General features: G+C 61.3%; 2 protein-coding genes across 3 annotated transcripts; one reads left to right on the forward strand and one right to left on the reverse strand.

Annotated features, from left to right (window-relative positions):
• The first annotated feature begins 202 nt into the window (after positions 1-202).
• AGXT (alanine--glyoxylate aminotransferase) lies at positions 203-10,329 on the forward strand. Of its 2 annotated transcripts, XM_026491052.4 has the most exons (11): positions 217-579; positions 680-872; positions 2,089-2,153; positions 2,772-2,872; positions 4,153-4,223; positions 5,369-5,453; positions 6,417-6,512; positions 7,132-7,201; positions 8,569-8,664; positions 9,270-9,398; positions 9,963-10,329. In XM_026491052.4, the coding sequence occupies exons 1-11, from the start codon at positions 349-351 to the stop codon at positions 10,068-10,070; spliced, it is 1,245 nt and encodes a 414-aa protein (XP_026346837.2). In that variant the 5' UTR covers positions 217-348; the 3' UTR covers positions 10,071-10,329. The 2 variants fall into 2 exon arrangements, with proteins under 2 accessions (XP_057162193.1, XP_026346837.2); XM_057306210.1 differs by having other exon boundaries at positions 203-579; positions 9,270-10,329.
• MAB21L4 (mab-21 like 4) lies at positions 10,145-25,092 on the reverse strand. The gene is made up of 5 exons (XM_048214352.2): positions 24,150-25,092; positions 21,296-21,521; positions 19,471-19,624; positions 18,098-18,454; positions 10,145-17,216 (listed from the first exon to the last, which is right to left on the reverse strand). The coding sequence occupies exons 1-5, from the start codon at positions 24,631-24,633 to the stop codon at positions 17,124-17,126; spliced, it is 1,314 nt and encodes a 437-aa protein (XP_048070309.2). The 5' UTR covers positions 24,634-25,092; the 3' UTR covers positions 10,145-17,123.
• Between the last annotated feature and the right edge of the window lie 1,309 nt (positions 25,093-26,401).

A 26,401-nucleotide genomic window follows, 5' to 3' on the forward strand; every position in this document is an offset into this window, starting at 1 on the left:
AATAAATAAATAAAATCTTTAAAAAAAAAAAAAAAGAAAAAGAAAAACTTTGGGGCCCCCTGAGCCTGGCAGGATCCATTTGACTGGGGCTGGGCACTTGACAGCTGAGAGGAGCCGGGAAGGGTGGGAGGGCAGAGGACAATGTGCCAAGCTCTGTTTTTCATTGAGTGGACTCTGGAGGCTCCTCCCCCCAGCAAGGGTTCAACACCCTGGCTGTTAGGCCCTGACATGCAGGAGAAGCGTCAGTAAGGGGTCAGGTCACAACGGGAAACAACAAAAGGCCAAGGGTGTAGCAGGAGCCCATCGACCGGCCTTGCCTCTGGACGCCAGCACAAGGCCCCCTGGGAAATGTTCCGAGCGCTGGCCAGGGCCAGTGCGGCCCTGGGGCCCCAGGCGGCAGGTTGGGTGCGGACCATGGCCTCCCACCAGCTGCTGGTGGCCCCCCCAAAGGCCCTGCTCAAGCCCCTGTCCATCCCTAACCGGCTTCTGCTGGGGCCCGGCCCTTCGAACCTAGCTCCGCGCGTCCTGGCGGCTGGCGGGTTGCAGATGATCGGACACATGCACAAGGAGATGTTCCAGGTAGGCCGTCCAGGGGGCGGCAGTGGGTCCCCTGAGCCTCCTCCTCAGCTGGGAGAGGGCAGCGGGAGCGGGGCCTGACCCGCGTGCCCACGGCCCCCAGATTATGGATGAGATCAAGCAAGGCATCCAGTATGTGTTCCAGACCGAGAACGCCCTCACGCTGGCCATCAGTGGCTCGGGGCACTGCGCCCTGGAGGCCGCCCTCTTCAACATCCTGGAGCCAGGGGACTCCTTCCTGGTTGGAGTCAACGGCGTCTGGGGGCAGCGGGCCGCGGACATCGGGGAGCGCATCGGTAAGACACAGGGCAGAGGGTGGGGTGTGGGCGCTCGCTTCACCCTTCCCCACAGCTTCCTGCCTCCCGCCCAGGTGAAGCCAGCAGACCCACCCCCACGCCCCAGGTCGCCCTCGCGGCCCCTCCCCAGGCGTGCCCACCCCCCTTCGTGCCTCCACCTCCCCGCCGGGCCAGCGGCTGCCTTCTCCAAGCAGACATCGGGGTGTTTGAGAGACCCCCACCTCCCCGGCTCCCGGAGCTTGAGGACAGGGGTTTCTGGAGAACGTGGGGAGACAGCGCTGCGGGGAGCCTGCCAATTTCAGCACAAACCCCAGAGCCCCTGCAGCTCTCCTGGGGCCCCCAGCATCACCCCTGCCCTGCGACAGGACAGGGTTTCAGAGGCTGAGATGCCCTCCCAGGATCTCAGAAGCAGCCCTCTTTCTGGAGCTGCAAGATACAGAGGTACAGACAAGGTTCTCACTGTCAGAGTAAACTTTCCTGCAGAGAGACAAGAACCAAAAGCAGGAGCGTGCGGTGGGTTTAATGATTGATCTCGGCATTTGGAAACATCTCGCAGCTCCTGCATGGTCAGCTCCACACATGGCCGCACTCAGTCCCGGTTAATGGACAACCTCCAACTCTCACCTGGTCCCCTTGAGTCCACACACCGGTTTTCCAAGGGAGATGGTGTCAGGGCAGAGGCTGGGGACTCCAGAAGCTCTTCCCCCAACCCTCACCCTGGCCTTGGGGTCACCCTTGGGGCTTGGGTGGTCCTGGGGCCGCCTCCCTCCTACATATGGCTCTGGGAGTCGGCTCTGCAGGGGGCTGCTGGGGATGGGTGTGGGGGTCCAAGAGAGGGAGCAGGGGCCTGCCTTCCTGGAACCTCCACTTGCCCATTCCTCCTCCGCTCAGTCACGGCATGTTGCTAGGACGGCACGGGTCCACTCGGCCTTGTGCAAACGCCTGCTCACTTCCTGGGTGAGGAGCCTGGCTGGGCTCAGGGAGGCTCGCCCCAGGAAGGGCCAGTGCAGCTGAGCGTTCTCATCCCAAGCACCCCAGAAACCTCAGCGCACAGAGAGCAGCCTCACGGAGCACACCCCACCTTCCTCTTCCCTCCGGCTTCTTCCGGCTGGGGTGGGCGGGCACCTGCCCTCACAGGGTCTGCCTGCTCAGCACAGAACCCGTCTCCGACATTGGGGTGGAGGGCGCTCACCACTCACTCTGCCCCTGCCACCAGGAGCCCGAGTGCACCCAATGATCAAGGACCCCGGAGGCCACTACACACTGCAGGACGTGGAAGAGGTAGGGCGGGGCTCATCGGCCCTGGGGGGGGGGCAGCCAGCTGAGGGGGCTCCGGGCTGGGAGACTGGGGCTGGCGGCTGACCCTCAGCTCTTCCCAGCACCAGGTGACCAGGCACAGGAGATTCCAATACCTGGGAGCCAGTGGAAAGCCTGATAGGGAGGGATATGCCTGGCAGGGAAACTGAGTCAGGAGCCCAGTCCTGTGGGCTGGGCAAGAGGGGCTGAAGGCAGGATGTGGGGAGCAGGACATGCCCTGATACTCAGGATGCCCTGTCAGGAAGGGTCCATCCCAACCAGCCAAGACCCTGGGGGCTCCGCTGACCGCACCATGGCCCCAACAGGACAAGGTGGGAGGCTGGTGCCATTCCTCCTCAGTGTCTGGAAGAAAGTCCTTCTCTTCCTGGACAAGCCCACCTCTCAGAGCCCAGATGCTGGCTCAGCACACTCACAGACGGGATGAGGCTCGTTTCCGCTGCCCAGATCTCTACCATCCGCGGGGAGGAAAGGAGGGTTTGGGGGGGCAGATCCTGCCCTGTCCTCCCCAGGAAAAGTTTCTGGGCCCAGAGGGAGTCAGAGCCCACTCGCTCTACCCACGGCTGTCACATCTGTCCCACCCAGGGCCTGGCCCAGCACAAGCCAGTGCTGCTGTTCCTGACCCAGGGGGAGTCATCCAGCGGCGTGCTGCAACCCCTCGACGGTTATGGGGCACTCTGCCACAGGTGAGCCCGTCCAAGGCGGCAGCGCTGGGGGTGGAGCCAAGCACATCTCAGTCTGGCTGGGCCTGGGGGCTGCTGGTGGATCCCTCCAGTCTGGGAGGCAGCAGGCGAGACCCAGCTCCCATCCTAACCCTCTACCCTCCCCCAGCCTCTGTCACACAGTATGAGGCATGTCCGGGGTCCTCTGCCCACCTGGGAGCAGGATCAGGTGCTTGGAGCCAGGTGTGCCCTCTGTCCTCCAGTCCCCATGGCTGGGAAGGGCTTGATGCTGACCCTGCAATCCGGGTCCCAGGAGCTGCTGGGGCCTGCCGCCACCTTGTGCTGAGATCCAAGAGCCCCAGAGCAGCCTCGTACCTCCACTACCCTCCTCCAGCCTCCCCACCCCTGCATGGGATGGGCAGGGCCTTGGGTGCAGTCAGGTGGGCTTCCCTCCTGTGACCAGCAGTCCTGCTCTGGAGGGTTGACCACAGGATGGAAGGAGAGAAGCTCTCCCCAGCCAGGCAGGATCACCCCAGCTGGGCTGCCATCCACCCTGGGGGACAGGGGCCTGCCTGGCACCACACCAGCCAGGACACTGCATCCCCTGGGGTCTTGTCTAGTAAACCAAGCCTGGACTATGACCCTCAGGGCATCCGCTTGCCCCCCTCTGTGCCCAGCGTGGGATAGGCTTTATGCCTTTAAAAAAATTTATTTAAGTAACCTCTATGACCTACGTGGGGCTCAAACTCACGACTCTGAGATCAAGAGTCAGACGCTCTACCAACTGAGCCAGCCGGGTGGCCCTGTGCCATTTTTTTTTCCCCTAACCTAATTTCTAAGAAATCATGGAGGTGGAGGAGAGTCAAAGCTTTCAGCTCGGGCTGTTTCTGGACTCTGTCCTCCCCGGGCTCTGGGTGTGCTGCCAGCACGCTGCCGGCAGAAGGAAGGCCCAGCCTCGTGTGCTCTGGTCCCTGGGCCCTGCTCAGAGCCCCAGCCGGCCCCCAGGACCACAGACCGGCAGGGAGGGCCCTCACGCACACCGGTGTGGGGGGACCCTGTGTGCAGGCCCTCCGGGTCCGCCACTCTCCCTGAGGTCCCTGCATGGACACCTGCTCTGCCCCTCTGCTCACCCTAGTTCCCACGCAGAGCTGGTCCCGGGGGTCTGGGCATCCAGGATGTACCCTGGGGGAGGCAGAGGGCTCCCAAGCCTCCCTGATGGCCTTCTGGAGGTTCTTGAGGCCCCTCCCGAGACCCCAAAGAGTCCAAAACCTCCCATGCTTCACTCAACTGCCCTGCACCCCCAGGTACAAGTGCCTGCTCCTGGTGGACTCGGTGGCGTCCCTGGGCGGAACCCCCATCTACATGGACCAGCAGGGTAAGGCACGCCCCTGTTGCCCCGCCGCTGGGGGCCTCGGAGGGAAGGTTCCAGCTGGCAGTGCCTGCAAGCTCACCACCAGCCCACACATTGGATTAGGGCTCCAGGGGAACTTCATCTCCTCCCCGAGGCAGGACAGGGTCCTTGAACTAATTGATCCCCCTGTGTTTCCACGGGGTTGTCAGTCCCTGATGTGGGAGCGAGTGGGAGGGAGAAGCTCCTCCAGCCTCTGGAGAGGCGCTCAGAGCCCCTCAGGCGTGGGTGGGAGAAGTGCCAGGGCCCCTGTCTATCAGGCTGGGCTTCAGTCTCCCCTCGGCCGGCACCCCTCAGTCTGTCACAGGCAGTGAGCACTGTTTGCAGAGTCACCTTGCAGGCCAGCCCCAAGAAGCCTTCCAGGCCCAGCGTATCCTCACAGAGGAAAGTCTGAACCCGCACGGGTGGTGCCCGTCCACAGCCTCCCACCCAGCTTGGTCGGGCGCGCGTCTCCCGGAACCCTCCCATGAGGGAGCTGCGTGCAGGCAAGGGGGAGATTTCTGCGCTGACCCTCAGACAGGGGGCCCGGGGAGGGGCCCCTGGGGACGAAGTGCAGGGCGGCCAGCTTCAGCCACGCTGTCCGTCCGTCAGTGTCCTCTGATCACCGGACGAACCACAGCTCACGCCTCCCCTGGCGGCGGACACTTGGGCTCTTCCCAGGTTTGCGCTTTCAGGAATAAACCGTAGAGAGCATTCTTGTCGCGTAAGCCTTTGGTGCACGTTAGTAGATGACGGTCCCTGCCGCAGGCGGCTGTGGCCCTGGATTTACGGCTGCGCATCGCTGTGGCCTCTGGCATAAACCCCCGGTTTCCGCGGAAGTCTGTGGGCTCTCACTTCAAGATGTGCAAGAAAACCTCCGTTTCCCCCTGTATCCGCTGCCATACCACACGCCCACTCACCCCGACGCCACCTGCGTGGGCTCCTTCACACCCAACCGACCGCAAGCAGGTGGCCTGCAATTGAACCCAATCTCCCCGGATACAGCGTCAGGTCGAAGAGGTCAAGGACTGAGTCTGACAAGACCGTCCACCTTGCTTCAGACGGCACCTGCCACGATCCCGCCCTGGGTGGAGTTGGGCCCCCCCAGGAGCACGCGCCCCTCCTCTCCACAGGCATTGACGTCTTGTACTCGGGCTCCCAGAAAGTCCTGAACTCGCCTCCAGGGACTTCACTCATCTCCTTCAGTGACAAGGCCAAGTGAGTGACCCCAGGGCTTCCGACCTGGGGCTGGATGGGCAGTGAGGCCGATGGCCCCTGAGGAGGGAAGGTCAGAGCAAGGGAGGGAGGGGCTCCTTGGGCCGTGCTCGGACACACCCCTGGACTGCTCACCACCCACCCTGGACAGGTGCCTGCCCTGGACAGGTGCCCGCCCTGGACAGGGTACTGAAGCTCTGAGGTCACAGGGCGGGGGTAGCCGGGGCACAGTGAGGGCCATGTGTATGAGGCTAGCGGCCCCCCAGGAGAGTCTCCTCATGGAGGCTGGGCTTGTGTGTGAGGATGCAGGGCCTGGCATTCTGAAAGTTCACTAGCTTCAAGCCAAGGACTGGGGGTTCCGTGGCTGTCCCCATGCCCCCACCCCCGGCTCAGCACCCAGGAGCTGATGCATAAACTGCTTCATGGGGTGGGCATGGACCAGCTTTGTCCAGCAGCCCCAGTGTCCCCCACATCCCTAGTGTCCAGACCCTGAGCCAGGCCAGGCTGGGATGGGGGATCGGCCCCAGCAGATGATACCACCGGCAGCACTGGGCCGTTTACCAGCGCAGAGACAATCTTGGATGCAGTCGGGGTGCACGTGGGTGTGGGAGGTCTGAGCTGCCTGTGGGAGGGCCGAGGAGGCAGCTGGCTCTGAGTACGGAGCTCGGAGCTCAGGTAGCGGCCTGTCTCTTCACAACCATCTGGACAATAGATGGATGCAGAGCTCCAACGCCGGCTGCATGTCCTGGGGCCTGAGAGCAGACGAGCCGAGGTCCCCAGCTGAGCCCGGCCCAGGAAGATGCAGGGGCTGGGGAGGCCCACGACCCGCCTGGGCCCGAGCACAACCACAGGGGTCCTGGGGTCCTGCCCCTCTGGCTCCCCTCTGCGAAACAGGAGAGCCTGATGGGACTGCCCCAGGCGCCCCAGCCAGACAGGCAGGCACTCAGGCTGGCCCTTCCTTCCCAGAAATAAGATCTACGGCCGGAAGACGAAGCCCGTCTCCTTCTACCTGGACATGAAGTGGCTGGCCAACATCTGGGGCTGCGACGACCAACCCAGGATGTGAGGACCGCGGGGCCGGGGCCGTGTCTGCTGACCTCTCACCACCCCCAGCCTCTCACCAGTTGTACACACAGGGGGCTAAGCACACACCCCAGCTGGAGCCCCAGGATTCACCAGGGTCACGCTAGTGACGCCCCCGGCAGCATGCCCCCTGCCCCCCCCCCCCGCCTTCCACCAGGCCCTCTCCTCTCAGAGCCCCTGTGCATCTCGGGGCACTTTGGACCTGGCCCAGCCACATCTTCCCACTCCTGGGTCTCAGTTTACCCACCTCTCAAAAAGAGGAGCCGAGCCAGAGGCCCCTTGTGAAGGGCTTTTAGCTACAACCAAGATCCCTTAGGATGCACGCGGGGCTGAGGGGCGCCAGGAGCTGTGCCCTACTCAGCAGGAAGAGTGGCTTCTTGGGGCTATTAGGGCTAAGAGAGGCCAGGTGGAGGGGGAGCCTGCCCTAGGCGATCTGGCCAGTGTCCTCTCTCTCCCCAGACCCAGCTTTCTCTAGCTCGGAGTCTGTCATGCACAGAATTGGACAGCTGCCCCCGGGAAGTGGGCTAGACCTGTTGTCAGAGAGTCTAGCCTGTCCCCTGCCCAGTGAGGCTGGACCAAGCCCCCTCCTGTCTTCCAGATACCATCACACCACCCCGGTCATCAGCCTGTACAGCCTGAGAGAGAGCCTGGCCCTCATAGCAGAACAGGTGAGGGGGGCGGGGCCGAGAGCAGCGTGGAGCAGGAGCCTGGTCTTGGCAGGGGCGGGACCCCAGGGGCAGCAGCTCCCAGGAGCCCCTGCGCTGAGGCCCGCTGCCTCCGGGAGGCCCTTCTCCGGACTCCCTCAAGCCCTTCCGAGGAAACAGATGCAAGGGATTCTAACTGCTGGCTGGTTTGCCCGGTGGGCCTGGCCTGCAGACAAGGGAGCATTGAGTGTGTGGTGCGGCGGAGAGAGGAGCCTCGCGGGACAGTGGCCGAGCCAGAGAGGGGCAGCTCCACGCAGCGGCACAGGGGAGGGCTGGGAGGGCCGGCTGCAAGCCGAGAGGGCCGAGGAGGACAGAGCTCTGGGGTCGAATGTGGTGATGGGGCAGGTGCGGACCACCGTCTGACCCCTGGGCTGCTTAGTGAGGGGCTCCGCGAGGGCTCAGCTGAGCGTGAGGGGGTTTGAGGGACTGGCTGGTGGTCCTGAGTGTCAAGGGGACCGACTCCAGCAGGCTTGGCACTGTCCTACAGCCAGTGCCAGCTCCCAGCGTAGGGAAGGAGCCAAGCAGAGACAGGCGGGTGTGACCAGGGGGGCGTCTTTGTCCGGTGCAGTGACCACACTCTCAGGACACAGGGGGCCAGGCGTGGCCCCGGACGTGTTGGCTCTGTAGGACCCAGGACAGGGGACACTGCCCCCAGCACAGAGCTCTTTCCCATCCCGATGTCTCCCAGGGGCCACTGCCAGCCACCAGCCCAGAGTCCGGGAAGAGCACCTGAGCTGTGGCCGGCCTCCCCTCAGGCTGCGGTGCTGTGCCCGCTCCGTTTGCCCTTTGGAGCCTGCTCATAGAGCTGCCACCCCAGGGCTGGGCCGGGGGGAGCTGAAGTGTCACCAGCACCCAGGCTGGCCATGTGCTATGGGGGGGTGTGGCTGAGAGAGGGTGAGGCCCATGGAATAGGGATTGTGGGGGCCCATGTGCTGGGACAGGAGACAGCGGGTAGCTCAGAAGCCCCTTCCTTCCCCATGGCCACTTCCGAACCCACAGCAAGGGGCTCCCAACTCACATTCTCCAGGGGCACAAGGCTCTATCCACTGGCTGGGCCTCCCATCTACCCCCCCAGACCCAGACTACTTCCACTGCCCTGAGGCGGCTCCAGGTCTGGTTGCTAGGGAAGAGCCAGGGCCCCGAACTGGGGACTCAGGGGATCTCTATGGGGATCAGAGTCCAGGCCAGGAGAGGAACCAGGAGCCCCTCTATGGTCTGAAGCTGCCCCCCCACTTCGGGTGAGAGCCAGTTTCTCCCTGTCTCACCCCCGAACGAGGCATCCCACCCTGCCCTCCCCTGTCCCACCCCCTGGGTGCCCTCTGCCCTCGCAGGGCCTGGAGAACAGCTGGCGGCAGCACCGGGAGGCCACGGCGTACCTGCATGAGCGCCTGCGGGGGCTGGGTCTGCAGCTCTTCGTGAAGGATCCGGTAAGGACAGCAGAGGGCGGAGGGCAAAGGGTGGGAGGTGGGGTGGAGAGGGGAGGAAGAGCATGTGGGGGAGGGGAGAGCTTCTGCCCGGGCCCCTATGAATGCGCACAGGGTCCTGTGGTCACCCAGGCGGTCATTGTCACGGTCATAGCTCCCTGACCTCTGGATCTTTGGACACTTAGTTTGACGCCCCCACTCTCCCCCAAAGCCTCCCTGCTTAAAGTACATATGGGTGATCTCTGAGCTGGAAGACGCCCATCGGCCTCCAGAGCCCTGGCAGTCCAGCCAGCCAGGGGTGGAGGATGGGAGGGTCCCCTGAACCAGCCAGTCAGCCCAAGTTTCGGCGTGAAACAGAAGCTCCTTAGCCCCAGAGAGGGTGTGACCTGCCCCAGGGAACAGACACACGGACACACCCAGTGCACATGGGCCGCTGGGGAGGTGGTGACCTCACTGTCCTTGGACTCCTTCTCCCCCACTCCCTGCCCACACCCTCCCCCCGTCTCTGCCCGCCCCTCTGGAGCCTGAGACCAGGGCTGGCCAGGCCGGATCAGCTAGTGTTGGCCACACGCCATTGTGAAGGTGGCTGAGTCTGGCTTGTCCTCCAGGCAATCCGGCTGCCCACTGTCACCACAGTGACCGCGCCTGCTGGCTACAACTGGAGAGACATCGTCAACTACGTCATGGACCATTTTGACATCGAGATCACGGGCGGCCTTGGGCCCTCCGTGGGGAAGGTAAGGGGACAGCTGCTGCTCGGCGTGGCCAGGGCCAGGGCCGGCCACACCTTCCACAGAAGCTACATTCACCTCCACGCAGAGCACCGTGTGCGTCAGGCCCTGGCCAAGGTCAGCGGTCATCAGGTCCCTAGGACAGCAGGGGCATCCAGATGGGGACATCCCGCTCCGAACCCAGGGGTTTGTGCTGGGGGGTCTGGGCAAAGGGGATGTTCCTGCCCCCTTTCACCCCAGCGGGTGACGATGTGGGCTGCAGCACCTCCGATTCCACCCAGAATGTCCTTCCTGCCCTGTGAGTGGGCAGACCAGGCTGGAGGTGCCATGCCTGGGTCTGGCTGTGGCCGCCGAGCGGGCGATTCTGAGTGCTCGTTGACTGACCGTCACCCTGGCCTCCCTTCTTGAGCTGTGTGTGTGCAGAGGAAAGAGGACCAGCTCTGCCTCATCCGGGTGGGGGGCTCCGTGTGACCAGGGGTGGGGCTCACACTGGAGGAGCCCACTGCTCTGCCCAGACCACGTTCAGGGCTGGGCTGACAACTGCACGGTACCACCCCCCACCCCCGGCAGGTGCTTCGGATCGGCCTGCTGGGCTGCAACGCCACCCAGGAGAACGTGGACAGGGTGATCCACGCCCTGCAGGAGGCCTTGCAGCACTGTCCCCGTAACAAGCTCTGACCCGGCTGCCTGTGGCCACTCTCCCAGAGGGCCGGGCGGGGGCCAGGAGCAAACACTGTCAGGCGCTAGGGGGGAGACACGCAGGAGGGGCAAGGCTGGCAGCTGCCCAGCCCCAGGAGGTCCTTCTCCTCTTTGAGTGGCAGCTCCTGGAAATGGACCGTGTGGGCTCAGGACCCACCGCACCTCCCAAATGAGCTGCAGCCCCCACGGGTCCCTGGCCTGACGGGAATGCTCAATAAAGAATCCTTGGTCATCCGTCCTCATTGTGTGTAGGGCGGGCTGCAGAAACGTCGCAAGGAGGCGCCACCGCCCCTGGTGGCACCTTGGTTGGGGGATTGCTTGGGGGCAGATCCTTGCCTGGGGCCCCCAGGGGCTGGAAGGTAGGCGTATGGGGGCCCCGTCGCTGTACACCTTGGCCCCAGATCTCACACCTGTAAAGAACACCTGCACACACGCCTCCAGGGCATCCCCCACGACCTGCAGGGCTGACTTGTGACGGGTGCTAAGACACCAACATGCCCCAGGCACACAGCCAGGACTGGAGCCGGGATGGCTAAAGGTCACCGCACACGTGCGCGGGCCAGCGCAGGTGCTGAACGCCTGGGGGCCTCAGAAGGACAGCCAAGGGTGGCCCTCGGGCCTCAGCCCCTCCCCTTCTCCGCTTGGCTGACCTGACCCTCTGTCCCTTAACTGCCCCCTCACTTGGGGTTTCTGCCTGTGCCAGGCTCCCTCGCTCCTCCTTCCCAGAAGTTTCAGAATGTGCCAGCGTCAGATCAACTCAATCACAGCCACAGACACACTCCAGGTCCTTCCCGATCCTGAGAGCCCCAGGAGGGGGCCAGGCAGGGCCTCCATAAGGCTGAGGTGGACGCCCACAGCCCAGTGTGCCCCATGTCTTTGTGCAGGCCCGGGTTGGTCTGGCTCGGCCCCCCGTCACGCATGCAGGTGCCGTCCAGGCACAGGTGTGTGCACTGGGGGAGGGCCTGAGCCGACGGGACGCGGTGCGCCCCATGTGCACCCCACGTGCTTACGGCCACCAGGAGAGATGCGCGCAGGGGCTGAGCCAGCCCAAGGGTCAGAAATCCACAAGTGCAAGGTGGGCGGAGGGCCGCTCTTCCAGAGAAGACCGGACAGGGGCCCGTGGGCCGCCTCCCGCCTGACGGCAGCTGTGTCCGGACTGGCTCTTCCCTGAGCAGACACAGAGATGAGAAGCCAGTTCAGGTCCCCGGCCAACGCCCCTCCCCCCCCCCCGCCCTGTCGGATTGGCTCCCTGCAGGCCAGCCCCACAGGTGTTCACGCATCATAGCGACGGAATCACACCATAATGCTCTCCTGTGCCTGCCGCTTTCGCTTGGAGCCCTGACAGTCATGAGTGTTGCTGCAGGACACGGGGACAGGCTTTGTCTCCCTTGCTGGTCCTGGGAACTTGTCTCCTGTTCCATCTGTTTATCACCCGCTTTAACGGACCTCTGGGGCTCTTGTGAAGAAGGTTGTGATGACCGTTCTCACACAAGCGCACTGCTCCGGGGCGTCCTGGGGCCTACGGTAGGTACAGCTCTAGCTCTGGAAGATGCCACAAAACTCCCAAGGGCCCCTAACACTTGACGTCCTCACCGGACGCGTCCGCGAGCCCCAGCTGCCCCACGTCCCCGCCGATATCTGGCGCTGTCTTCTTTTCCAGTGGGGGTGAAATCGTATCTGATCCGGTTTCAATTTGCATTTCTCTGATGACTCATGACATGGACCATCTTTTCGGGTGTGGACTGGCCATCTGTAGATCTTCTTTTCTGACTTGTCGGCTCAAGTATTTTGCTCATATTATTTGATTTTCATCTTTTATTGTTACTTTATGGTCATTATTTTATAAGTTCCGGGTACTGCGGGTGTGTGGTGAGTATTTCCCCTACCGCCCAGCTTACCTACTCATTTTCTTGATCGTGACTTCCAAAGGGCAGGTCTTCTCCCTTTGTGAGCTCCCAGTTACGTGTCAGCCCTCGTGGTCTGTGCCGTCAGTAACCTCGCAGGACAATGCTCATGATGTGGAGGTTCTTCCTATGTTTTCTTCCGGAAACTTCATGGTGTCAGCTTTTGTGTTGAGGTGCAGGACGCACTTTATATTAATTTCGTGCGTGAGGTGGAAAACTGGCAGGTTTGCTTTTGTCCACACTGACAGCTAAGTGTTCTAGCAACGTTCGCTAAACAGACTTCCCTGAGCCCACCTGACAGCCGTGGGCCCTTGGCCCTTGATCGTCCTTGCAGGCCCGCCCTGGCCTCTCCCTCCCAGGGCACTGCCTCTGCCCAGGCCCAGACTGCTTCGTGGTGAGTCTTGAAAGCAAGTCGTGCAGGGGCTGGCTGTTCTGTTCTCCCTTTTAAAGATTGTTTTTCCTATCCTAGATCCCTTGAATTTCCACATCAATTTAGAATCATCTTCTGTCTCTTCGGGACAGCTTGTCGTAATTTTGATAGGAATTGCAATCAATCCATGCATCAAGCTAAGGTTAATGGAAATCATCAAAATATAAATTGCGTTTCATGAACATTACGTGGGTCTTTTAAATCACATTCAGCAATGTTTTAGCGCAGAGGACTTACATACCTTTCATTACATGTATTGCTGGGCGTTGGACGGTTTGACCCGATCGCAAATGGTATTTTAAAACTTTTATTTCCAATTGTTTATTCTTAATGTATACAAGTAGAGTTGACTTTTCTCTTTAAACCTGTCTTCTAACCTTGCCAAATTCACAAAGTCTAGTCGTTTCTTTGTGGGTCCCTTTGGATTTTCTATGTAGATAAGCAATTTGTCTATGAATATGACACCCTCACTTCTTTTCCAATATTCACGCCTTTTACTTATTTTTCCTGCCTCGCTGCACCAGTGAGGCCCCTCTGTACCACTTGGCTCGTGATGGGCAGCTCAGGTCCCGTAGCCACCTGGGGTCCCATGACCAGGGACCCCTTCCCCACTGCGGCCCACTTGCATGACAGATGCTACGTTCTGAAAGGTGAGTGGTTCTCCGCTGTCGATGGCGCAGACGCACATGTCAAGTTTCAGAGATGCTCTGTGCTGTCCCGTTCTCCCGGGGTACCCTCAGAGCCACGCTCGTATTGTAGCATGAACCCTGCAAAAGAACCCGCCCGCACCCCAGCCCCGCTCAGCAAACAGCCTCGGAGTCACCCAATCCGCGGACATTCCAGGGGAGGTGCGCGCAATCTATAAAAGCCAGTGCGGCCCACCTGCCACTGTCCTTGCTCACCACGGTACGTGGGGCCCGGCATGAAAACTCCTGCCATTCCCCAGAAGCCGTATTTTGGCATACCCGGGCCACCGAGCCTCTCATACCTTCAGCTGTGACACAGACCCTGAGACTGTAACACAGGTCTCCCACCCTCCGGAATAAAAGTGTCTTATGAGGCGACCAAAGCACTTGCCAGGCAATGCTCCTCGGGTCTGACAAGCACGATGTCATCCATACTGTGAGCCCGTGTGGTGATGAAGGCCCATGAGGCATATAGTGTGACACGGAGCGGGCAGGCCAGCCTCCGCCTGGCAAGACCGTGACCTCACGTGGCTGCCTCTTCCAAATGAACACAACTGTTTCTAACTCCGTCTCCCGTGGGGCTTGGAAGGCGTGCATTCCACAGATCAGCGGCCACGTAGCACCATCCACGGCCTGTGCCATCCTCTTCCACTAAATCTGCGACACCCAGTAGAGTATTTTGGTTACAGGCTACAACTTGGTTCAGTTTATGGGATCTGCTGTCGTTCACCAAGATCCCATTGACTTAAAACATTGTAAATGTATTTTATTTTTTAAAGACTTTATTTTGGGAGGCAGTGTTAGATACATAGCAAGACTGAGAGGAAGGCACGGAGATCTCCCAAAAACCCCCGGCCCCACACATGCACAGCGTCCCCCGTGACCAACGTCCGTCATCAGACGGTACATGCTATGATGGATGAACGCACACGGCCCCATCATCTTCACCCCAAGTCCACCGTTCACGTTAGGGCTCACTCTTGGTGCCATGCACTCTGCGGGTTTGGACAGATGTGTAATGACATGTATCCATCAGTGTATCGTACAGAGTATTTTCTCTGCCCTAACAGCCCTCCGTGCATCACTGGTTCACCCCTCCCACCCTCCCTCCTCACCCCTGGCAACCACTGATCTTTCCGCTGTCTCTGTAATTTCGTCTTTTCCAGAACGTCAGGGTTGGAGTTCTACAGAATGTAGACTTCTCAAACTGACTTCGTTCCTTGGTAGTAAGCATTGAAGTACCTCCATGTCTTTTCATGGGTCGACAGCACATTTCTTTTTACCGCTGAGGAACATCCCAGTGTCCGGATGGACAGTTCGTTTGTCCGTTCACCTACTGGAGGCATCTTAGCTGCTTCCAAGTTTGAGGGATTATTGGAATCGCCGCTATAAATGTTCGTTACAGCTTCTGTGCAAACACGAGTTTCCAGCTCCTCCACGTAAATACCGAGGAACGCAATTGCTGGATCGGACGGTGAGGGTGTGTTTAGTCTTGTGAGAGACCGTCAGACTGTCTTCCGAGTGCCTGCCGTTTTGCGTTCCTCCGCGCAACGAACGAGAGTTCCTGCTGCTTCACATCCTCGCCAGCATTTGATGTTGCCAGCGCTCCAGCCGTCGGCCGTTCTCCGCGTGTAGAGGTTTCTCGGTGCCGTTTTCGTTTGCGTGTCCTGACGACATAGAACGTGGCGCATCTTTCACCTGTTCCTTCCCCGTCTATGTTCTTCGGGGAGGTGCGTGCTAAGGTCGTTGGCCCACGTTTTAATCAGGTTGTGTGCTTTCCTGTGTTTTAAGATGTTTTTTCTTAAATATATATTCTGGATAACAATCATTTGTCAGATGTGTCTTTTGCAAATATTTTCTCCCAATCTGTGGCTTGTCGTATTCTCTTGACAGCATCTTTCGGAGGGCAGGTGATTTTAATTCCAATGAAGTTCAGCTGACTGATTCTTTCTCCCATAGATCTTGCCTTTGCTGTCGTAGCTAAAACGTCATCACCACACCCAACGTCATCTAGGTCTCCTATGTTATCTTCCAGGAGTTTTATAGTTTTTGCCTTACATTTAGGTCCATGATCCATTTTCGGTTAATCTTTGAGAAGGGTGTAAGGTCTGTGCCTAGATTCACCGTTTTGCGTGTGTCCTGTTGTTCCAGCGCCATTTGTTGCAAAGACTATCTTTGCTCCATTGTGTTGCCTTTGCTCCTTTGTCAAAGATCAGTGTTTATATTTGAGGGTCTATTTCTGGGCTCTGTATTCAATTCCACGGATCTATTTGTCGTTTTACCAATAGGACACTATCGCTATGACTGGAGGAAGTCTTGAAGTCGGGTACTGTCAGTCCTCCAACTTGGTTCTCCTCCTTCAGCATCACGTTGGCTATTCTGAGAGACTTTTGTCTCTATAACTTTAGAATCAGTTTGTCAACACCCACAAAATAACTTGCTGGGACTGGGATTGCATTGAGCATAGAGATCAAGCTGGGGAGGGCCGACATCTTGACAATGTTGGGTCCACATTGAACGTGGACTATCCATGTACGTGCCTCTTTCATGTTGCTCATCGGAGCTTTGTACCTCTCCTCATATAGATATTCCGCGTCTTTTGCAGGGTTATACCGAAGTATCTCATTTTTGATTCATCTGCTTTTTGCTAAGTTCGTACTGGTGAACTAGGGTCTTTCAGGGTGAAGCTAAGTTCTGTTATTGCCCCTGGGATACACTGTGTTTTGCTAGACTATTTTGGCCATGAGAATAGACGTGCTTTTGAAGTCTTCCCCTTGGCCTTTCCCACCATTGAGGCTCTTACTCCTGCTGAGAACAGACATTCTGATACATACTCAGACACTGAGGAAATGGTCATAGGGTGGGTCTGGACACTTTGTACCCACGGTGAATCAGATTGGACCAAGGTTCTGTGTTCTGCAAGCCCCCACTCTAATGGCATTTTGTGTCAGCTCAGGCCCTGAATGCCACAGCCTTCAAAGGACCTGGCTTTTCCTCTCCTCCGTGTGTGGCTATTCTGGCCTAGGGCCGTAGGAAACTTTGAGGAGGTTGGGGAAGATGCTGCTACGCGCACTTGCCTTGGGGTTGCAGGCCCCTCCCGGGAGCCAGTGTGTGGGCTGCAGGTCAGAAGCTGAGGCATGAACGTCACCGACAGGCAAAGAGGGTGGAGTGTAGAACATGTCTGCTAGGCCAGGCCACACGAAGGTCCCTGGGCCTCTCACCTGAGAGCTCAGTGGGAAGGGGCTGCGGGCCGGCCGTCACAGGCTGCTGAGAGAATGTGGAGCGGGGAAATGGAGCAGTGAGGACAGATGGAGGGGGTGGCGTCAGATGCCAGCAGACACCACCTTACACAGGAGAGGGGGCACCACCGTGACAGGACCGGCACCGGTTGGCAGAAGGCGCTGCAGGTGGTCCCCTCTGTCAGCTTCGGTTTCCTTCATGAGCTACAAGGTGGGGACACTTGGGGAAGGGGGTGGTCATTTGCGGGGAATGGAGAAAATGGACATGGTCTGTGTGCACACTAGCTTCTTTTACTTCTGTGTTTCCCGGGGAAATACTCTCCACGTAGACATACAGAAGGTGGTAGGTACCATCCCCACTGCGTATAACCAGTGTGTTGATTTATTCAAGATCAGATATATAGTATTTCATCACCACAGAGTAGCATGTGACACAGGTGGGGACAAGCTGTTGAGCTCCAGGTCTCATGCAGACGCTTGGTTTTGAGAGTCTGATGACATCACACAGAACGGATCGACACGCATCTTATGAAACGCAAGGCACCTTCATCCCAGGCCCTTGGGGGATCGGGCAGGTGCTCCTGGAGGCCCACTGCCCAGCATTCTCAGACTACCATGAGGCCATCCCCGGACAGTCTGAGGTGGTCCCTGTGGACATCTCTACCACCCACCACCTGCCTCAAGATGAAGCCCATTCTCTTCTGGCCTGGGATCCTCTGTGGGGCCTTGTAGCCAGGCCGTGGGCGGTAAAGACTGAGTCGGGGGGAGGAGGCTCAGCATCCCTCGCTGTCCAGAGTCTCGGTCTTCCGGAAGATGTTCTGCATGGCTGAGATCCGATCCTTGTCCTGGATGTTGAAGACCTGGAACTGCAGATGGGGCTCAGAGGGGTCACGGAGCTGTCTGGGGGCCCATCACAGGGCCCTGGACACAGTGTGGGACAACACATGCTCCTTGACCACCAGCACTTCCTGCCTCTGGGTCTCTGCCTACACGGTCCTCCCCAAATGTGGACCCACCCAGAGCCCTCTCCTCCAGGGGCCCTTCTTCACTTGCAGGTGTCCTCCCCACATGGGCCGGACATAGAGGAGGCCCCACCAGGTGCTTAGGGAAGGCTGAGTATGCATCACCTCTCTTGCTTTCATACCCCAACCCCCATGTGCCCTGGAAGGAGACCGTGTTGGCTTTTCAGGTGAGGTGGGAGTTGACCCTGGGGGAAAGGAGCAGGAGTGGGATCTGTGGGAGCAGGGGAGGGAAGGGCTTAGCAGAGCTGGCAGAACCTTGGGGGCTCAAGGAGGGGCTACAGAGCAGCCAGGCAATCCCTGAACAGGCCACAGAATGCAGACTCCCAAGGACATGGCATGGGACTCCTGAGTCCAGGGATGCAGCAGGAAACTGTCCCTGTGAGGCCCAGGGACAGCCACACCCCTTCATGAGGAACGGGGTCCCAGGGTAGGCAGGTGGGGTTTGAGCCCTTGTCGTGTGTGCTTTGGGGGTGGTTCTGGCGGGTAACGGAGGCTGGCTCAGACCTGCTGCTCTGGCTTCCCAGGGCACTCGTGGGCTGGGGGCACCCGTGGCCTATCTGACCTCCAGATGTCCCACCTTCCCCTGACCTGCTCTTGCCGTCCAGAGGACCGACCTGCCCAGCCTTCCCTAAGCTCCTGACCCTGGGGGAGTCGGTCGGGGCTCCGTCGCCACCTGCGAGCCACCCTGGGCCTAACTGAGACCCCCCTCAGCCTGCCATGCCCACCTTGTCCAGCAGGACGTCGAAGTAGGCGGTGGCCCAGTAGGCCGGGTTGCTGGCGGGCAGCTGCAGGAGTGCCTTGACCCCATTGCCGATGCGCGGCGGGGGGCTGCGGCCCAGGTGGGTGACGTGGATACGCAGGGACGGCTCCGGCTGGCTGGCAAAGCGCTCCACACGCTGGTACAGGGCGTTGAGGTCCAGGCCAGCGCCCTTCAGCAGGTTCCACTCGGGGTAGAGGAAGTGTGGCAGGTTCCTGGTGGCCAGACAGCAGAGCAGCACCACCAGCAGCCGGTACACGGCGCCCTGCAGATCCGCCCAGTCCTCCGGCCCCGGGAAGAGCACTGCGGCCCACAGCAGCACTGTCTGCGGCAGGACGGTGGGGTCAGGCCCCCGGCCCAGCCCAGTGCGGCCCGCCCCACCCGGCTTCCGCCACCCTCACGCCTGGCCCCTGCAGCCCATCACCCTGCTCAAAGCCATCCTCCTTGGAAGACCCCTGTCCTACCAGCACCCCTCCCCTACACTCCATGCCCCCCCTGGATGTCCCAGCTTGAGTCTCAGCTCCTCCCCACCTGCTGCCTCCATCCTGGCACCTCCCTGACTCCCCGAGGCACTGCCACTGAGTCCGGACCAGAGGGACCCTGCCCCCACCCAGCCTCCCATCCCAGAACCCCTCTCAGGAGATTCTGAGGTTTCTATGCCTCCTCTGGCCCTTTGCCTCATGCCCCACTCCCCTCCCATGATCTCCTACCGTGTGCACTGCAGCCTCACCCAAAGAGCCCTACCCGGGGCCATTGTCCTGGCCCGGCCCTAGTGTGTGGAAAAGCCATAAGAATGGAGTTTCCTGGCTGCTCCCTGTTCCTGAGCCCCCCAGCCAGGGGCCACTCCCCTGCCACACAGCCGCCTCGCTGTGCCCTCACTAACCCTCCTCCTACCAGCCACCATCATCCCTTGCTCACGGTGGGGCCCAGGAGCCACCGTGTGCCAGACCCCAAGGGCCCCCCCCTGAAGTTGGGAACCCCTCAGGGGTGGGATGGAGGCCTTCCAGGGGTGGGGAGGGAGTCAGAGGCATGCTACCATGTCAGGTCAGCCCCCTCAACCCCCAGCTCCGGCATGGAGCGGCACTCCACGGCCCCCTCAGCACCGCTTACTGCGGGCAGAGACCCCGTTTGCTCTCCCCTTGCCCCTGGCCCCTGCCCTCCCCTGCTCTTCTCAGCAACTGACGGTCACACCAGCCAAGGAGGACACGGAGCCAGCCATGTCCCAGCAGCCCGGTGAGCAGCCAAGAGCTGCAGGACGGGGCTGCCTCCCCTCAGAGGGGCCCCGGCCAGTAACCCTCAAGCCGCCGGGGGCCAGGGCGCCCGAGAGCCCCCCGTGCGCACCTTTAGGTGGCGGAAGGTCAGGCCGGGGCTCTGGCCGCCATCGCGCCAGCTCTCGCGGTTGACCCGGTCCAGGATGGAGAGGCTGTCCAGGCGGTGGCCCGGGAAGGAGCCCAGGGCGCTGAGCAGCCTGGTGAGCAGGTAGTCAGTGGAGACCCTGGGAGCCGGGACAGGCATGCCACAGTCGGTCGGCATCGCGGTCTCGGCCAGCCGTCCAGGGGCAGCCGGCACCCACAGCTTAGCCCCAGAAAGGAAAGCGCCAGCTTCTGTGGCCTCCCCGGGAGCCCCACAGCGTGGTCCGGGCCACAACAGGGGCCGGCCGGTTGCACCCAGCACCCCCTCCCCATGCTTCCCAGGTCTGCCCTCGTTGGGCAGTTAAATGCGAAGGGTCAGTTTTCACAGAGACACGCAGGCCCCAGAACAGGAGGTGTGTAGGGAGCCTCCAGGCCGTGTTGGCCCTTTTGTGTGGACAGGAAGGTGCACTCTGACCTGCCCAGGGTGGACCAGCAGTCCTGGTCCTCAGGCTGACATGTACACTCCGTCCCCGATGCGGGAAGTCCAGCCTGCCTCGGGCAGCCACACAAGAGCTCGGGGCACTGCTCGGGCACTGCACACCCGCGGTGCTCACCGTGTGCTGAGCCACCGAAGGGGTGGGAGCCTGAGGCCAGTGCCCCATGGGCCCCCCTTTCTGTGGAGTCTCAGTACCGACGGCCATCCACCTGCACACCCAGAGTCTGGATGGAGGGGCGCGGGAAGGACCCTTCCCTGTTGACCTCACACACGACTGCTCAGTCCGGCCTCCCCTTCCTTCTCACAAGCCCGGGCGAAGCCCTGCTTGGGCTGTGGGGCTCACAGGCGCTTAGCAGAGCCTTTTCTTGGGGGCAGAAAACCACGGAGGGCGTAACTGTCTGGATGAATGTCAACCACTTCCAAGAATTACCTATAAGAACGACCCCCCTACTTCAACCCAGTGCCCCGTTCCCAGAAGCACCACCCTGGGTGTGGGAGCTGGCAGGACGGGTCACCCCAGTCAGATCACAGCGACCCTGCCTGCACGGTGCTGTTGAGGCCATGTCGGATCCGGAGGGGGCTCAGTCCCTGCCCTTGGTTTGGGGTCTCAAGGGCAGCTCAGCCTCTGCCCCATGCCCCCTACTCTCTCTTTTCGTCTCATAGACACCAACTCAGGTTCTTCCTTTCCCTGCAGGTGTGAGTGAGGAAGGGGCCTCAGCCCCTCCCCGAGGGGATGGAGACTGGGGGACCACAGTGGGCTGCTGGGGCTCCGGGGACAGGTGGGGGAGGGGGGCCCGCAGCTAACCCCCACAGGTGGGGGGCACACCATATCCTGTCTGGGAAGCAGCTAGCAAATTCCTTTGGTCACCCTCACTGTGTGGGGACCCCTCCCGACTGCTCCAGGAACCTGTATGACCTGGACAAGTCAGCGTCCTCTTTGCTGCTTTCCCACCTGAAACAAAGGTGTCGGGCTGGTCATGAGGGTCCTGTCAGGGGCGGCCTCCTGCATTTCTCACTTTCTCCTCATCTCCCCTCACAGCCTGCTCCAGCCCACTCCTCACATGGGCGGGGGCACCGCTCTCCCTCCCCAAGCTCCAAGGGAGGGTGAGGCCAGCAGTGGGAAGGGAGCATTCTGGCCAGATCCCACATCCCACCCCCCCCCCCCCAGAGATCCCAGTGACATCTCTGGTACGGATGCCTGCGGGGGGAGGGCGCATGCCCACAGACCTTCCTGCTCAGAGTTTGGGGAACAGTGGGGCGGCAGCCCCCTTCCTGCCATCTCCCCAGGACCCCTCAGACCCCAGGAGGTGTGTCCTACCTCCAGTGCTGGTCACCGGCCGGTACCAGGGCCACCTCCTGATTGATGACCCTTTTCAGGCTGCCTTCAGGGAACCCATGCGTCAGCTGGGCCCCCTCCAGGGCGGGCACCCTGTGCCGTCTCCGTACCACAGGCACGACATTGAAGCGGACGGTTCTCCAGCCACTGGACACCAGCAGGGACAGATGGAGCTCCTCCTCCCTCAGGCTGTCCACGTTCAGAGAACCTGCAATGACCGTGCCCTGAAATCCCCATCTCAGGCCGCCCCTCACGCCTCTTGGAAGGGGCTGGTGAAGTGAAGGTCAGGCTCCGGAAGGCCCAGGAGTAACACACGTGGCCCTGAAGGCCTGGTGTCGGACGAGCATGCTTCGTGCCCAGCACCCAGGAGCGCCTGGATCCGAAGGCTGACAGTGAGTGAGCCTGCCCTCTTGGTTCCCCTCCACATGCTGGGTCCCCAGGACCACATGCCAGATGGCACAGTGGAGTAAAGATGCTTCCGGCTCCCCTCACCACTCAGACGCAGCCCAGTGCCCTCTTCCGTAACCAGAGCCCCCAGACCACCCAGGAGGGGACATTCCAAGGGTGATGGGGCTGGGAGCTGGGTGGTAAGGGCACTCTGCATGACCTGGAGCACTCTGGCCTTCTGCTTCGGTTGTCCCTTCCCCCAAAAACATAGTAATACCACAGAGACAGGAAGGGGACTGAACGGTGTGGGGGACACTCACATCACTGGCCCTGACCAACACCAGCCAACACTGCAGTCAGAGCAGTCATCCCGTCCCTCCCCCAGCACTGCCCAGCGAGGGTGCTGCCCCGTGGGGGTGCTGGGCAGAGGTCAGGGACCAACTGTCTGGGAGCCATGTCCCAAAGGGCGTCCCCAGCAGGTGCCCTGGAGAAAGGTCTCCACAGGGACTGAGCAGGGGAGCTGCATTTCCCTACTGTCCCACCGCACACACGGCCCACCCTGGCCCATCCACAGCACTGGGGGCCCTGTAGGAAGGAGCCTGGCCCTCCATTATGCACACCCAGCCCCCCAATCTCCTATAGGGTAGTTCTTGGCCCGCTTCTTGGGACCTAGCCCAGAGCAGGTCCTGGTCCCATCCCCCCGTGAGCCTCAGTTTCCCCATCAGTTAAAGGAATAAAGGGGTTCAGTGATCCCTGGCCCCTCCCAATTCAGGGTTTGAGCTACTGTTGGTGGCTTCATTTCCTTATCTACCATTGGTCACACATTCTGCCCACGGAGGAGTCTTGGAAGGCAGCCAGCCACACCCACAGCCTGTCACAACCACTCCCCGCCTGAGCCCCCAGCCTGGTCTCACCGGTTTGTCCCCAGGTGGGAGCAGCCTGAACCTTGTCACCTGGAGCTGCGGTGCTTCCCTTTTAAGGTATGTGTCAGAAAGCAACGCCTGGAATTTCCCTGCATGCCCAACTCAGGCGGCCCCCTGGGTGCGGCTCCCAGCCTCCTCGAGCTTTCTCAGCCAGGAACTGGGGACCTAGGGACAGTGAAGAGGGGCAGCTCAGAGTGCGCCCTAATGGCCTGGGGCTGGGCACACCCTGGCAGGTGGGTCTGTCTCCCAGGAGGAGCGCAGGGCCTGCAAGGCACAGGGATAGGTGGAAATGGCCACGTTAGGTCACAGAGGCAGACAGAGACAGAGTCACAATTGCAGTAATTGAGAGGTTTGGAAGATGAGCAGAGAAGATGTGGAAGGGGCTGGGAACTGGGTGTGCTTAATGATAGGCTCTGGCTGCCCCGCGAAGTTGCCCACCGGCTCCAGGTCACCAGGCAGGTCTGGGAAGGAGTCAGAGCTGGAAGTTGTCCCCTCTTGGTGTTGGAAGTCCATCCAGGAGCCACTCTGAGCAGCCAGGTGCAGGTCACTGTCCCTGAGATGGGCTGACCTTCCCCATGCTCTGGCATCACGCAGACATGAGGACCAGCTGCCACTGTGGGCCTGTCCCTCCTAAGGGAGGCAGGACATTCTGTTTTGATCCCCAGTTCCCCGCCAGGACAACCCTATGTCTTTGCTCTGGTCCCCAGGAGGACATCCTGCTGTCCTGGGCCCCGCACGGGCAGCGCCTCTTTCCAGTGCTCTCACGGTCCAGGCAGCCCCCCCTGGAGAGAAGCCCACCATTTGTGGTCTAGTCAGGAGCCCTGCCCCCGCCAGGGGCTCGCCAGCCCGGGTCAAACCACGAGGGCACCTGGAGGAGACACTGAGGCCAGACTCCAGCACAGAGCCTGCTCAGGGCCCAGAGTACCAACCGGACCGTACGCTGAAACAAAACTGTGCACATATGCACACCCATGCACACACGCTGTCATGTGCACACACGTGCACACACGCGTCCATGATCCTGTACACACACACGCACACATACACAGTCTTCCCACTCAGTGCGGCATGACCACGTGCTGCACGCAGGGACGTCTGTAGGGACAGTCGTGCTGACTGGAACTGGTAACAGAACCACCTGCCCGGACCTGTGGCCAGGACCTGCATCTAGCAGGTCAGCGGGGAAACAGCGCCCGGGCAGGCGTCCTTTCTAGCCGTTCTACAAGTAACAGCCAGGACACTGTGACCACCAAAGCCGTCAGGTGACATGGAAACACATGACCTGTCTTCTTAGAAGTGTTTGGAGCTAGAAAGGACCTCAGAGCAGCACCCCCAACTCGTGTGCCCTGACACACACACATGCATGTGCACGCACACACGCGCACATGCTGCCATCACATGTGTGCCCTGACACACACACACTGAGAGACCGCGGTCTGTGCGCACACACACGCACACACGTGCACACATGCACACGCACACGTGTGCTGCTGTCACGCATGCGCCCACAGTCGCTCGGCGGCTACCTGGCGTGATGAGGCTCTGGTGCTTGCAGTGCACGATGGCCGCCACCAGAAGGTCCTTGAGGACACGCAGGACCTTGCTGGGCACAATGTGGCTGCAGCACTTGGCGCTACCCTCCAAGGAGACACTGGAGACGTCCTCGGCCATCCACCGCTCCAGGCCGGCCCCTTCCCTGGAGACGCCCAGGCGGCAGGATGGGGGGCCATCCCCCGCCTCGGCGGCCCCCGCCTCTTCAACCACGAGGGCCTCGGCGTCCACCCACAGGGGCACCTCCATGTCCACAGGGTCCTCCGAGGAGCGCAGGGCGAACTGGAAGGCCTCCAGGTGGCGGGAGTAGTCCACAAGGAAGCGGGGGTCCAGCTCCTGCACGCGCTCCAGCACCGTGAGCAGCACGTTCTCGGCACGCTGGTAGTCCTGCGCCCGGGATGCCCCCCGCGAGCGGATGGCCTGCAGGTAGTGGTCCCACAGAGGCACGCGCACAGCCATGGCTGGGGCCGGGACACACGGGCAGCACGGGAGCGCGGGCCGAGGCTGGCTGCGTGCAGGGGGATCACCCGCCCAGGTGAGGAGCCCGTCCTCAAGTGGCGCCCTGGCTCCCCACAGAGCAGAATTCCAGAACTCGCCACAGGGTTAAATAGCCGAGCCTCCCCCGGCCTCTGAAGTGGGGGTGAGTCAGTCACCGACAATTAGGAATGTCACCCTTGAGCAGGGGCGGGCCTGGTCACCACACAGCCTCAGCTCCTCCCTTCTGTCACACTGACTCCGCCTCTCAGGACAAGGCACACTCAGGCTCAGGACAGCCCTGGAGAAACACCACAGTCAGAGGGCTGCCGCTCCCAGGGCCTGGCCACCTCGCCCTGTGCTGTCCCGGTGCCCCCCATCCCCCATCCCCGTACAGCGGCCACAGGGGCTCTGTGACATGAGGGCCTCCCTGCCAGGTTGGGGGAGGTACACGTGGCAGGCCCATTGCTCAGATGACAAAGGCGAGGCTGGGTGCTGGCCTCCCCCGACCCTCTGTGTGGAAGCCCCGCCACTGCTGTCTCTGAGGAGCCTGGAGGGCAGGGCGGGGCAGGGGGGTGCTCCCACAGCAACCTCAACATTCCCCTCGGGCTCCTGTGCCCGGCCGAGGGCGGGGAGCCTCCAACTGGGGGTCGTCTGCAGCCCAGATGTGAATCCTCCCTCCTCTCCCTTCAGTGCTGCACTTCCAACCTGCAACCCCAGGCCCTCGCGAGGCCTGCCCCCCTCCCTGTGGGTCCTTCAGCCCCAGGGGAGCCGGCACCCACCTGGGTCTGCAGCTGGAGCCAGCCTGGTTCTAGGGGAAGTCTCCCCGGCTCCTCCTCGCGGGGTGGAAAGCCTCGCCCTGCCAGCCCCCTCCAGCGCTGCGCTGGGAACCCTGCCCGGCCCAGCCTGTCTCCCTGCTCAGGCGGGCAAGTCCCGACCAGCCAGGGGGGAGCCGCCCCCGCTGACCCTTGGCCCTGCTGGGCCGGCCTTGTATGCTGGGTGCCCTGCTGGAGTGTCTGCAAACAGTGAGCTTGGAGATAGCCCCTAATAAGGTGTCCTGGAGACGCTTCCCTGCGGCCCTCAGGGGGAGCCCTCGCCTCCACCCACACTGGGGCCTCAGACACCCAGAGCTGCGGGCAGAACCTAGATCCAAGGCGCTCACTTCCTGGTGCATGGAAGCCCCAGGGACTGGGTCTGTCCACGCCTCCCAGGACGGGGAGCTCACCACCTCACAGCACAGCCCATAGCACCATCAGACAAGAGACTGGTTTCCCTCCTCAGACCTGGCCCGGTCCTGTCCTCTGGGGTTGCCCAGAGCACATCTGTCCCTCTCCCAGGGCAGCCGCTCAGCATCAAGGACCCTGATGCCCTTGGCCTGCCTCCCACTCCGCCCACATCATGTTCTGGTCCCCCACACACTCTGCATGGCCCTTCCATCTTCATGGGACTCTGACCTAGAGGGTGGGCCTGTCTGTGCCTTGGTGCCACCATCTGTGACCTGGCCGTGTCACGTTCCTCCAGCTTCCTTGGACCTCAGGGCAATTCTGAATTCGCCCAGGAGAGCGGGCAGCCCCGCCTCTCAAAGTGCCCACTCTGGGCCCAGGGAAGCAGGGACCTCCCCTGCTGAGGGGCAGCCCCCATGTTGTGCACCCCACCCCTTATTGTCTGGAGAGCTCTCCCCCTTGGCTCTGGCAGCCCCCTGCTCTGGGACAGTGACACCAAAGTGCCCAAGGCCAGTCTCCCTCTTTCCCCT

This window comes from Ursus arctos, unplaced genomic scaffold (genome assembly GCF_023065955.2).
Source record: "Ursus arctos isolate Adak ecotype North America unplaced genomic scaffold, UrsArc2.0 scaffold_1, whole genome shotgun sequence".
Taxonomy (NCBI): domain Eukaryota; kingdom Metazoa; phylum Chordata; class Mammalia; order Carnivora; family Ursidae; genus Ursus; species Ursus arctos.

What these genes read in the sequence shown, in the direction of transcription:
- MAB21L4 (XM_048214352.2), bottom strand. Translation starts at nt 24,633, where the DNA reads ATGGCTGTGCGCGTGCCTCTGTGGGACCACTACCTGCAGGCCATCCGC. An exon ending in CCAGAGCCTCATCACGCCAG is followed by an intron (nt 21,522 to 24,149) that starts GTAGCCGCCGAG and finishes CGGTCATTGCAG; the next exon opens with GTTCTCTGAACGTGGACAGC. An exon ending in TCGACGTCCTGCTGGACAAG is followed by an intron (nt 17,217 to 18,097) that starts GTGGGCATGGCA and finishes CCCCATCTGCAG; the next exon opens with TTCCAGGTCTTCAACATCCA.
- AGXT (XM_057306210.1), top strand. Translation starts at nt 349, where the DNA reads ATGTTCCGAGCGCTGGCCAGGGCCAGTGCGGCCCTGGGGCCCCAGGCG. An exon ending in TGCGACGACCAACCCAGGAT is followed by an intron (nt 6,513 to 7,131) that starts GTGAGGACCGCG and finishes CCTGTCTTCCAG; the next exon opens with ATACCATCACACCACCCCGG. An exon ending in TGGCCCTCATAGCAGAACAG is followed by an intron (nt 7,202 to 8,568) that starts GTGAGGGGGGCG and finishes CTGCCCTCGCAG; the next exon opens with GGCCTGGAGAACAGCTGGCG.